This window comes from Bubalus bubalis, chromosome 20, assembly GCF_019923935.1.
Source record: "Bubalus bubalis isolate 160015118507 breed Murrah chromosome 20, NDDB_SH_1, whole genome shotgun sequence".
NCBI classification, from domain to species: domain Eukaryota; kingdom Metazoa; phylum Chordata; class Mammalia; order Artiodactyla; family Bovidae; genus Bubalus; species Bubalus bubalis.
Genome location: NC_059176.1, coordinates 10,483,052 through 10,495,204, shown reverse-complemented (window position 1 = coordinate 10,495,204; position 12,153 = coordinate 10,483,052). Strand labels below are relative to the sequence as shown.

The following is a 12,153-nucleotide window of genomic DNA, read 5'->3' as shown; positions in this document are numbered from 1 at the left end:
GCTATGACCAGCATCTGCCTTTCCACCCAACACCTATATTATACACTCATGGATCCACAAAAAGGAAAAGTTCACTTCTATCTGGATCCTTTCCACGCACACCACAACCTGTACCCTGACCTACCTGGCCTGCCCGTGTCCCCTCTTGCAGCCATGGGAGGGGCCGGCCAGGGGGAGGGAGAGGGCTGTGGTGTCAGGCGTGGTCTTCAACACACAGTGGATTCGGGGCAGGAAGACCGACGTGGGTAAGCACACAACGCTGAGCAAAAGTCCTCAAGAGGAAAACACATATTGGAAGACAGCACGGAGATTCCTTAAGAAACTAGGAATAAAACTACCATATGATCCACCAAGCCCACTACTAGGCAAAAACCCTGAGAAAACCAAAATTGAAAAAGACACAGGTACCCCAATGTTCACTGCAGCACTATTTACAACAGCTAGGACACGGAAGCAACCTAGCTGTCTATCGACAGACGAATGGATAAAGAAGCTGTGGTACATATGTACCATGGAATATTACTCAGCCATAAAAAGGAACACATTTGAGTCAGTTGTAATAAGGTGGATGAACCGAGAGCCTATTACACAGAAAAACAAATATCACATAGTAATGCATATTATTTGGAATCTAGAAAGATGGTACTGATGAACCGATTGGCAGGGCAGCAGTGGAGATGCAGACACAAAGAACAGACTTATGGACACAGGGGCGGGGGGAGGAAGGAGAGGGTGGGATGGATGGAGAGAGTACCATGGGACCATATACACTGCCATCTGTAAAACATGTCAATGGGAATTTGCTGTACGACTCGGGGAACTCAAACGGGGGCTCTGTGACACCCTAAGGGGGTGGGATGGGGTGGGCGGTAGGTTCAAGAGGGAGGGGACGCATACATACACCTACGGCTGATTCATGTGGATGTATGGCAGAAGCCAACACAGTATTATAAAGCCATCATCCTTCAATTAAAAATAAATAAAATTTTCAAAAAACACGTACTTTTTCTCCTTCAGTTTAGAGAAGTCAGAGGGAGAGAAAAGGAAGAGATTAATTTAAACCCTTGTAAAAGAAAATGGAATTTTTTTTTTTCTCATTTTAAGAAACTTCTACTTGTCATCTTGTTCCTCCAGCCAAGTCATTCCTTTTAGTGCTTGGTTTACTGAGTTACGAAAAGGTTAGGTCAAAGCCTGAAATAACAGAATTCTTTCTTAACCGATAATATACTGAAAGTGCCTCCTAAAAATCTAGAAGCTTGAACATTTTGTCCACTTTACTTCAGAATAACTAAATTTACTTAAGGAATGTGTCAAACGTGTCATAAATAATCCAGGACCTGGAACCCATCAGTCAATGTGGCAGAATTTCAGAAAATCACACTGGCATTATTTAAGTCTGAAAAGAACAAGGCAAAGTGTTAGCTGATAACGCTCCCAGCAGGTGACATAGAACTCTACCAGCCTATGAAGTAGAACTTGGTGAACAACATTTTATCCTTTTAAAGGACACATTTTCGGGTGACCATGGAATCAAAACATTTTAAAGATAATTTCTGCTACAACTATCTAGGTGCTATCATCCACTCAAAATGAATCAAAACAAGAAAATAAAAAGTCAAAAGGGCACAAAGCGAACAGACCATAACTTTATTGGAGATTTACTTGGCTACAATTACAAAAAAAAGAGACAAAAACAAAAACGACTAAAGGTAATCGTGACCCTTAAGGTGCAGACTGCGAACTTCTGCAGATGATTCCTGTATGAACGGATCACATCACGTTCCTTAAAAACAGCTGCAGCATGTGATGCTAAGTGTTTTATTGTCAATCAAATTATACATGTTAGTCTTACTTGATTTTAGTCATGTTTCTTTCGTTCTATTTACAGCAGAAAAGCCAGAAATTTCACTTTCTGTTCACCTTTGCATTTTTGCTACGTAACCTGCTGCTGCAGTGAATTCTGAGTGCATCTAGAAAATTTAAATGGTGGGTGATGTCCAAATAAAAATGGACTAGAGGGGGAAAAAAAACAAAAACACAATGATTAAAATATATTTACAAGTTAGTTTCAAAACATCATTTTCACCTCTAGTGGAAAATACAATAGTCTCAATGCAAATTCCCTAGGTATTGCTACTGGCAAATTCCAACAACTTTTAAAATCATTTCAATATTCTTGGTCTTAAACATATCTTAAAAACTTCTCATGTACAATATAAAATAAAGAAATTTATTTGGAAATAATTAAGTTCCTGAAAAGCAATCAGTGGTTGAAAAAATATACCTATTTAAATGTAATTAAAATAACCATATAGGTAATAAGCAAGACATGAGTTTCAGTTCCGTAGCGAACACAAACTGGTTCAGGGCGCTAACAGAACTTCAGATGCTGTTTCAAATGAAGATATCAAGGTCTCAGTTTGGTGGCTTAAATGTTGTGTAAAAGGATTAGATACCCTAACAGAGCAAGATAGAAAGTTTTAAATCAACGGGGCCTGAAGACTGATCTGAGGTGGGTCTGCATCTCGATCAGTCTCTGCACTCTGCAGTCACCGGCCAATGTCAGGTGATGACTCCAAGAGCCGACTGCTGTGTGAATAATTGTACTTATGAACTGAACCGACAGACCAGAGTAGCCTCCAGTCTCTTGCTATTTAGGCAGGGTAGTTTGAATCTTTCTGAGGGCAAGCTATTATTAAGAGAGGAAAAATACTAGCATTTTAAAAGATAATTTACAGGAGTGTTAGAGGTCGTTCTAAATTTAATCATTTCACATAACGTAAAAGAGAAAAGAAAAAGTTAACAAACATCTTTAAAACATAATTAAGAGTTCAGTTAACAAATCTTTGTCATACTTTCACAAACAGTAAAAATGCCACAGACAAAAATGACCTATTTAAGTTGTGCAAGTATATGACACATTGCAGGCATTATAATTATTTTTTTTTCAAATTCGGTTTATCAAAACAGCAGCGAGGCCAAACCACATTTTTTCCTCTCGGTTAAGCGTATTTTCCTTGAAATGAGGTAAAGCATGGTACCAAGTGCAATGCTTATCTGTGCTACATGAACAGAACAGAGGGGAAAAGCTATTACAAAACGCAGCATAGTCAGGACTGCTGAAAGTATTATTTAAAAAAAAAAATCAAAAACCATTTACAATGAAGGTTCATGCCAACTAACCTCCACACAATCATCGTAAGGAATTTCTGCAGTTGCTTTTCAAAACGTGCCTGCCCAGTCCTTCCCGCGTGTGCTGGCCGTACAACCACACCGCCCACCAGGGGGGCTTCCAGATCACACCGGGTCTCACGTGGCAATCACAGGAACAAAAGGATGACAGACAAGGTGGTCGAGTGGGGCGACAGAGAGCAATTTTTTTTTTTTTTGTCCCTTAATTAAATGGATGCAAAACATTTCAGTAAGCTAAACTGGGGGGAAGTTTACAGCATTAAAAAATCAGCAGCACAAAAGCATTCATAACCATTTCGTATGTCTACATCAGAGTTTTGACTTTTCAACTTGGGAACCAGGGGATCAGAGATTGGTTCAAAGTGTGAGTCACAAACTAAAATCAGCTACTGTCCTCCAACCAAAAGGAAAAAAAAAAAAAAAAGCAATAGCTAAAGTCTGCTGTTGATAAAACATTTTGAATGATAGCAGGAAATTTGAACCCCTGAGACTGTGTGACCTAATCTTATCCAAGTCTGAACTTTTTAGTATTAACAAAAAATACTCTTCTTAAGGTTACAAAATATATTGAGGCATTTTTCTCCCAACGGGGATTGTAACTGTGGAACAATCTGATTTTGGTGCCAGGAGCCAGAGGACGCCTCAACACTGGGATTAGTGCATTAGACACAGCGCAAGGCCCTGAGCTCCTGGCAGCAGGTAGTTTATAATTATCAAGAGATTTGTGATACAGCTTTATCACGAATCACCCTCACAAGGAAAATTCATATCCAGCCTGACACATTTACAGTTATGTAATTCAAGAAGCGCCTGGTTTTACATTGTCAGGAGATCTTACATGGAGGTGTCTTTAAAAAAAAAATCAAATAGAAATCAAAGGTTCCAAATCAGAATTAAATTTTTAAAAAACATGTCCATCCAAATAAATTTGCTCTAAAGCTCGTTTAGTAACTGAGATCTCAGTGGAAGTTTAAGGTTGGAGACGACAAATCACGTGGGAGAAGCTGAATGCTCCCTTCACTCGGGTCTCCTTAGAAAGCGGAGCGGACAGGTTTCTGGGTACACGCGTGCAGAGGTGTTTCTCTGGGGGTGGGTGGCGCAGATAAAGCGAGAAGTACAGTATTCGACTGCAATTCAAAATATCAATGCAGCATTATATGAGGCGTCACGTTCAGAATGATGTGCTGGAAATTACGAGACACCTCTGCTCAGCTTTCTTGAATTTCAAGCATAATTAAGGGGCAATTGCAGCAAAACTCTACTGGTACGTTGGTGGGAGTGCAAGACTGACCCACAGCTTTTAAAAAGGTAAATTAAGAGGTATTATAGTTACAGTGCAAAAAAAAAAAAATTAAAATTTCAAGCATAATACATAAACGTAGCACCAAATGGGGAGGGGAAACATGCATGCAAAAGAAAAGAACTGAGGTATTTAAGTGAAGAGTGCCTACAAGTCTAATTAAAGAAACTTAGGCAAACGCCTAAAAGTGTCTTTTTTTCTTCCTTTTCCAAAGATGGAAACAATGAGCTAGTTTACCTAAATTTTTAATGGCCTAAATCACAGACATATCAAAATTACGGCAGTTTATCGCAAACGTTAAACTTTGACGGCATGGACAGCACAGCTTTGGTAGGTGACGTCTGCATGCAGCACTGTGAAAAGCACAGTAGGAAACGTGTGAGAAGACTCAGGGTAAGGAGCTCTGCTCTGCTTCTTTAAGTAAGTGATCAATCCATTATAAGATCTGCAGCATATCTTAGGTGTGATATGTATAAAGTTTATTTTGTTAGAGCAACAGCCTACAGGGCAAGGTTTATTTGCCACAGACAATTTCCATCCGTGGAACTACCTAGCTGGAGGTTTCTAGTAAAAGTGGGGTATTTAGCCAAAGATGATTTTTATGATGTATCTTTTAAAAAATCCATAGGTTACACATTCTGGTTTTGAAAATGTCTTCAGTACACCTGACAGAAATTCTCATATAATCCTGTCATTAGTTAGGTTACAGCTATACTAGTGAGTCGTTAAGTATCACGCTGTCTCGAGGTCTAATGCGTAATAGACAGAATGAAGGGAATGTGAACAGTTTGTTCCAGAAAGATCAGAAGTGAAAGAATATCCACAAGGATTTTACTTTTAAGGCAAGAACCTCTTTTATGCAAGATAGCATGGCATGAGAAAACTTGGATGTGATCTGCCAACACGCCGGCCCATGCTGATCAACAGTCTGTCCCTTACTAGTAAGTGCAACAGCGACCGGGAAGCATCGTCTTATGCGACACAATGTGGAAAGGAGAGACAGCACCAGCACACTCCTCTCTCAAACTGCATCCCTCTGCTCGGCTTATCGACGCCGCGGGGCGGGCTCTGCCACGCACGCTGATGGCTGCCCAGAGCTCTCAACAGAACCCGTTGTGGGGTGGGGGGTGCTGTTTCAGGTTTAAGCTCCTTGGACTCCTAACTCTAAGCAAAACCGACAGAAATTAAACTAAAATGAAACAAGACAAAAACTGTCAAGAATCACTTTGAACACTTGCGAAAATGTCATCAGTAAAGCACTCTCGTGATTTAAACAAAGCAGAAGTGAGGAAAGAAGACAAGAAAGATTGTGTTTGCGCAAAAAACTAAAACTACGGTTAGTTCCAAAATTTTTATACATAGATTAAATGTTTTATTCTGTAATCTATCTTGTTATCAAACAAACTTTACGTTCTGCCTTCAACTCGTTCCACTCACTATCAGTTTTAAATCATCCTTTTCAACTTAAATATTTTCCACCTTAATTCTGCTTTCCTTTTTTTTTTTTTTTTTTTTTTTAATTTAAAAAGGGGTTTTCAGCTATTGGGAACCTGAGGTTGATTAGCTTTGAGGCTTCGCAGGGCTCTTCTTGCTGCTGCAGACTTGGCAATCCTGTAACTTCGGCCAACGCCTTTGAACTTCCCCTTCCCGACCACTTCCACGGTGACTCTGACCTTGCCATCGTAGGTTCTCTCAGCTGGGCTGCAAAAGAGCCAAGCAGCTCAAATGAGAAGTCAGACGTATTTATTGTTATTGTCAATCAGCACTGAGTACGTACTCTCAGGCTGACACCACACAGAGGAAATGAGCATTCTGACAGCCGCCCACTGCCAACAGATGGTGCTGCCACTTTCTTCTCACTTCCCAGGAGCAAAAAGAGCCAGTCAGGCTGCAAATGGCAACCGCAGGACAGCACGTCCCAGGGTGAGTATTTCTTCAAAACCGTGAGTTTATGGCATCTCTGAGGACTTTTCTCCTTGTTTTTCAGTGAGTTAACGCTCTTTCATGCACACTTACGCTTACCTGAATTTGGCAGTTTCTGGTTCCATTTCAAGCAATTCTCGCACAGGGGAACGGGGCACATTTGCAGAAAATTTTTCTGTAATCAAAATGAAAGAATAATGTGCTTAATATGCTTGTTTTGTTTTGTTTTGTTTTAAGTTGCTTTTAATTGTGATCCTGCTTCTTTCAAAGGGGAGCCAACCGTACCGATCAGCGGCCGCATCATGGGATAGTACACCTGCCAGACCGTCTCCAGCGACATCCCACTGTCCATGTAAATGGCGCCCGCGAGTGACTCGAAAATATCCCCCATGGCCTTTGGAACTTCAATATCCTCTTCCTTCTCTTCATCCTCCTCGGATCGCCTAAGCTATTATAGTGAGAAAAGAAAACTCGTAAGCAGAAAGGCCTCTTTGAAAGGCAGTCTACAGAGATGTCTTCTTTTCTCGGATGTGACTCCTACTATCTCTTTAACAAGGGTAACACCACCAAACATTTATGACAGGCCAACTACACATTATGTAATAGGCTCTTCATAAAAGTTGCTGTTGTGTCTGACTCAGAGACCCCATGGCCTATAGCACGCCAGGCTCCTCTGTCCTCCACTAGCTCCCAGAGTTTCCTCAAATTCATATCCATTGTGTCCGTTATGCCATCTAACCATCTCATCCTCTGCCACCCCTTCTCCTTTTGCCTTCAGTTTTTCCCAGCATCAGGGTTTCTCCCAATGAGTCCAAACATTACCTTATCTTAAAAAGTTTTTCACTTAAGAAAAAAAAAGCTCTTCTCTATTTAGTATTCTGTATTCAACAAGGGAAAAAAGATTACTTTCAAATAAGACCAAAGACAACACTAACACAAACTGTAATAGTCAACAGATTTATGAAAAAAAATTTCAAATTCACGCACAATCACAGAACTGAATGCTGAAACAGCTCTCCCCGCCGGCAGCTCAGCCAGGAGCCAGCAGAATCCTCATCCATGCAGTGTGAGCAAGGGTGCACACTGCTGCGGGGAGGGTAAACCGCCACTTTTTGACAGGGAAATTCTACTTGGAAGATATTTTCCTCCCAGCTCTCCTTTCATTAAACCGCTTAATAAATCATTCTGACAGAGAACCTGACACATAGTAGGTATTCAAATTAATAGAATAAAAATTTACATATGTAGCAAATGCCTTTTAAAAGTTCCTAATTCTTTGATGTGGCAATTCCATCTCCAGGAGTTCATCTTAAGAGGGCAGCTGGATATTTAAGTATATTTATCACATACATGTTTATTAAAACCCTACCTAAAAATACATTAACAATCCAGCAAGGAAGGAGCTGTTTGGACACATTACACTTCAGCCATATATTCGCTAGCATGTAGCCTACTAAAAGTCATAATCCCAATTAATAATGATTGGAGAAAGTCACCCACAGTATATTAAGTAAAAAACAGGGTATGCGTGATAGAATTTCTTTTCGTATGTTACCTAAGTTTATGTTTATATACGTTAGCAACAAAACATCACAAAATGATAATTTTGGTTATTTTATAAAATAAAAATTACTTGTGAAAGAGAAATAAAAAGAAGAGGGGAGAGCCATTTCTAAATGGATTGCTTAGCCACACAAAATTCTATACAGTGGATTTATAATGCCGACTACTGGAAAAACAAGACAACTTATTGTAGTGGATGGGAATTTTAAAACTTACCAAGTTTATAAGCATCTACTTGTGGTTCAGACGGAAAAGCATCTGCGTGCAACGTGGGAGACCCAGGTTCAATCCCTGGGTTGGGAAGATCCCCTGGAGAAGGAAACGGCAACCCACTCCAGTACTCTTGCCTGGAAAATCCCATGGACGAAGGAGCCTGGTAGGCTACAGTCCACGGGGTCGCAAAGAGTCGAACATGACTGAGCGACCTCACTTTCTTTTTTTCACTAAGTTTAATTCTCTTCTTTTACAAAGGAGGAAACTGAGGCCCAGAAAGGTGAAGAGACTTTCTTAAGATCAAACAGTAAGTTAGAGAAGCCAGACCATGACATTCCCCATCACTTTTTCGTAACTTCCATACATATGTTTAAACAAACAAAGGGCAGGAAAAGAATGAACAAAAACTAGCAAAAGCCAGTATGTCCAACTGTCATCGAAAGGTTTTTTTTTTACCAAGGACCTTAGTTCTCCAAGGAGGGAATTGAACCTGTGCCCCCTTCATTGGAAGCTCAGAGTCTTAACCACTGAATCACCAGAGAAGTCAAAAGATAACTTTAGTTTTAGCTAATTCCTCAACTTCTAAGCTTATGTATTTCTACAGGAGGAGACTAGAAGCAACCCTGAATGTATCTGAGGTGGCTGTGACTCCTGGTCTCGCTGCTGGCTGTACTCCGCCTCAGGCCCCTAATCTCGGAAGAGTGTGCCAGGAGGAAGAGGGCAGGAAGGGAGCCAGCTATGCCCCTCCTTCAGCACACCCGCCACCCCATTCACCGCCTGACCTCTGCCCTGTGGCTCCACCTCCAAACCCAGGCTCCCCACTTCTCTCATAGGACGCCAAGGAAGGGCACTCCTCCTTAACAAAGTCTGTGTAACTAACAACAGGGAGGTACATAGTCAAGAAAGAAGAATTACAGTGGCTACCCGAGTTACGAATGGATTCCCTGAGCTCTCGTAAGAAATCTATGGAAAGAACAAAGGAGTCGGAATGAGAAGAAGAAATGAGAGTACTCTCCTGGGTACCCAGGTATGTGGATGGATGTTAGTGAAGAATCAGAGGCTGGAAAGATCTCAGCAAAATCTTTTCTTACAAAACTTCAAAACAGGTCACACACACACACACACACACACACACACACACACACACGAGAATTAGCTCCATCACCAAAAGGACCTTTGGCTGAACCTACAATAGACGTCTCTCAGATTCCAATCCTTAGAATTTTAGAAGTTTGCTTTTTAAATGAGATTTCCCCATTTCAAGTGAAGCAGGATGTACATTCGTGATGCTTACCTGAGATAGAGCAAATATTTCTGATCTATTTTAAACAGAGAGAAAGGACAGAATCCCCCATGCCTAGCTCTCACTAAGGTTAAAGCTTTTTGGGGGACCGGTGGGGGGAAGGGTGGGCTGCACCTCTCTGGTGTACCTGAATACCGGAAGCCCACATTGGGGGGCAGGGGGCGCGGTGCACCTCTCTGGCGTGCCTGAATACCGGAAGCCCACACTGGGGGGCAGGGGGCGCGGTGCACCTCTCTGGCATGCCTGAATACAGGAAGCCCACACTGGGAGGCAGGGGGTGCGGTGCACCTCTCTGGCGTGCCTGAATACCGGAAGCCCACACTGGGGGGCAGGGGGCGCGGTGCACCTCTCTGGCGTGCCTGAATACCGGAAGCCCACATTGGGGGGCAGGGGGCGCAGTGCACCTCTCTGGCATGCCTGAATACCGGAAGCCCACATTGGGGGCAGGGGGCGCAGTGCACCTCTCTGGCATGCCTGAATACAGGAAGCCCACATTGGGGGGCAGGGGGTGCGGTGCACCTCTCTGGCGTGCCTGAATACCGGAAGCCCACATTGGGGGGCAGGGAGCGCGGTGCACCTCTCTGGCAAGCCTGAATAGTGGAAGCCCACACTGGGCAGCAGGGGGTGCGGTGCACCTCTCTGGCGTGCCTGAATACCGGAAGCCCACATTGGGGGGCAGGGGGCGCGGTGCACCTCTCTGGCGTGCCTGAATACCGGAGGCTCACATTGGGGGGCAGGGGGCGCGGTGCACCTCACTGGCGTGCCTGAATACCAGAAGCCCACATCAAGGACTGGGGATGAAGCTGCTGGAAGCCCTGGCTCCTTCTCCTCACCAGAATGACCACAGTACCTGTGGCCAAGTTTAAAAGGGCTGCCTGAAGACTATGACCCACGTAGGTTTCCTGGAGAATGCAGAGCGTGCTGAGGACCACAACCCTGGCCTTCAGCCAGCTCTTTGGATGGCTGTGTTGAGAAGCCTAGTTGGAAGGCTTATTTTAAACACTGAACTCAACGTATCTTAAAACAGCACTAACCTCAGAATCCATTCCTTGCATTTCGTTCTTCTCGAGCTGAAACTGCACGAAATCATCAATGACGTGGAAGAGCTCGGGAGAAACGGCCTTAAAGTACTTGTGGTAGTCATACTTCACAGCCAACGACGCGAAGATGGTGTTGTTGACCAGAGCAGAGCGCAGGTCAGTCAGGACCCCTGGGGAGTGCTGCCGTGGGTCTTCATAAAGGTGCTTAGTTATGAGGTAGTCCAAAATTGCATCTCCCAGGAATTCTAAGCGCTGGTAACAATCTGAAGGAAGATTCAAAGGGAAACCATGAGCACCAGCAAAACCACCGACATGATTCCAAATAATAACTCAGTTAAAGGATGGATTCCCCCAAGACCCACTGAAAAGACCTTTATTGAGGAGGGGGTTCCATTTACACATATATTCTTAAATGACAGAATTAGTGAATGACATCCTACTGAAGCTTCTGGAAATTAAATTCTAATGGCAAATTAAGCACATTTCTGATACATAAATTGGGGTCATAAAACCCTTAAGTTGCCAAAAGACTAACACTCTTTAAGAAAAAGGCATTTCCCAAGTGACATCATTTCACTGAGCCTTTTCCTATGGCTCTCTGCTGGCCAGGTAGGTGCTGGGGCATCATTCTAAAGCCTCCATCAAGATCGGCATCTCGCAACGGCAGACCTGCACAGGTCCCCTCCCCACGCTCCGCTACCACCACTGGGCACTGTGCACTCACACTCTGGAAAGTGTGGGAGTGGTACATGCCTCACCACTCCTGGGTTCCATTTGTTACATAAGATAACACTTGGTACAAGAAGACCTTCTGCTCAAACTGAATGAAAAATGGTGACTTTGACACAAATCAAGAAGGAGAATAGCAGGGGCAAGCAGAGACCTTAGGCTAAAAATGATCAATGTCAAAATGTGAGACCTTATCGACACTAACCAACACTTCTATTTTCTCACACTGATTTAAAAGGAGCCGTTCAACTGTAGAAACCCAGGTGGGAACAGATTAAGGGTGAGCGGCCCCCTCATCCCCAGTGAGCTCAGAAGCAAGGGCTGAGACAGAATAGAACCCAGGGCTCCTTCCAGTAGAGTGCGGTAGAAAACCAGGCCTCATTTCTTCTCCACAAAGAAAAACAGGTTTCAGTTTCACCAGTGTTTCTAGTCTAGAGCCAGATAATTTTTCACTTTTGGTTTTACATTCTTCTGATCATCTTAACCTACACTGTTTTTCTTATACAAATGTTATACTCAGCTTTGGTTTTCTGAATTCAAGAGCTTATGACTCTGACATAGAGAAAAAAAATAAAACACAACTACAGACTCTCGCTGTTTCACAACCTGAAGCTGGTTTTGGTTTTAGGCGCTTATTCTCTCTTCTAATCGAATGGACTGGGAGTCGATTAAATAAAGGAGAGAAAGAAACATGGAGCTTACTGCAAAGCAGGTGACGGGAAAAACAGAGCAAGGGCGATGAAACCTTCCTGTGATAAGAGTTTCTTTTAATCGATTCCTCTTTAGACTTTAAAAGACCCTAAGAGAGGGGCCTTTTTGTTCAGGAAGAACAATAAAAAGACATGGAGACACATCGAGGATATAGGAGTAAATTATTTAAGAACCTGAAG

At 42.8% G+C, this 12,153-nt stretch overlaps 1 protein-coding gene across 4 annotated transcripts in view; it reads right to left on the bottom strand.

Annotated features, from left to right (window-relative positions):
• Nucleotides 1–1,632: 1,632 nt before the first annotated feature.
• The window catches only part of DICER1 (dicer 1, ribonuclease III), a 75,900-nt gene continuing 65,379 nt past the window's right edge, over nt 1,633–12,153 (bottom strand). For all 4 annotated transcript variants that reach the window (XM_025271298.3, XM_025271297.3, XM_044932833.2 and 1 more), the window contains 4 exons: nt 10,529–10,797; nt 6,701–6,863; nt 6,515–6,590; nt 1,633–6,193 (listed from right to left, as the gene is read on the bottom strand). In XM_025271298.3, the coding sequence (XP_025127083.1) occupies nt 6,028–6,193; nt 6,515–6,590; nt 6,701–6,863; nt 10,529–10,797 (674 nt within the window). In that variant the 3' untranslated portion in view covers nt 1,633–6,027. The remainder of the gene's footprint in view (nt 6,194–6,514; nt 6,591–6,700; nt 6,864–10,528; nt 10,798–12,153) is intronic.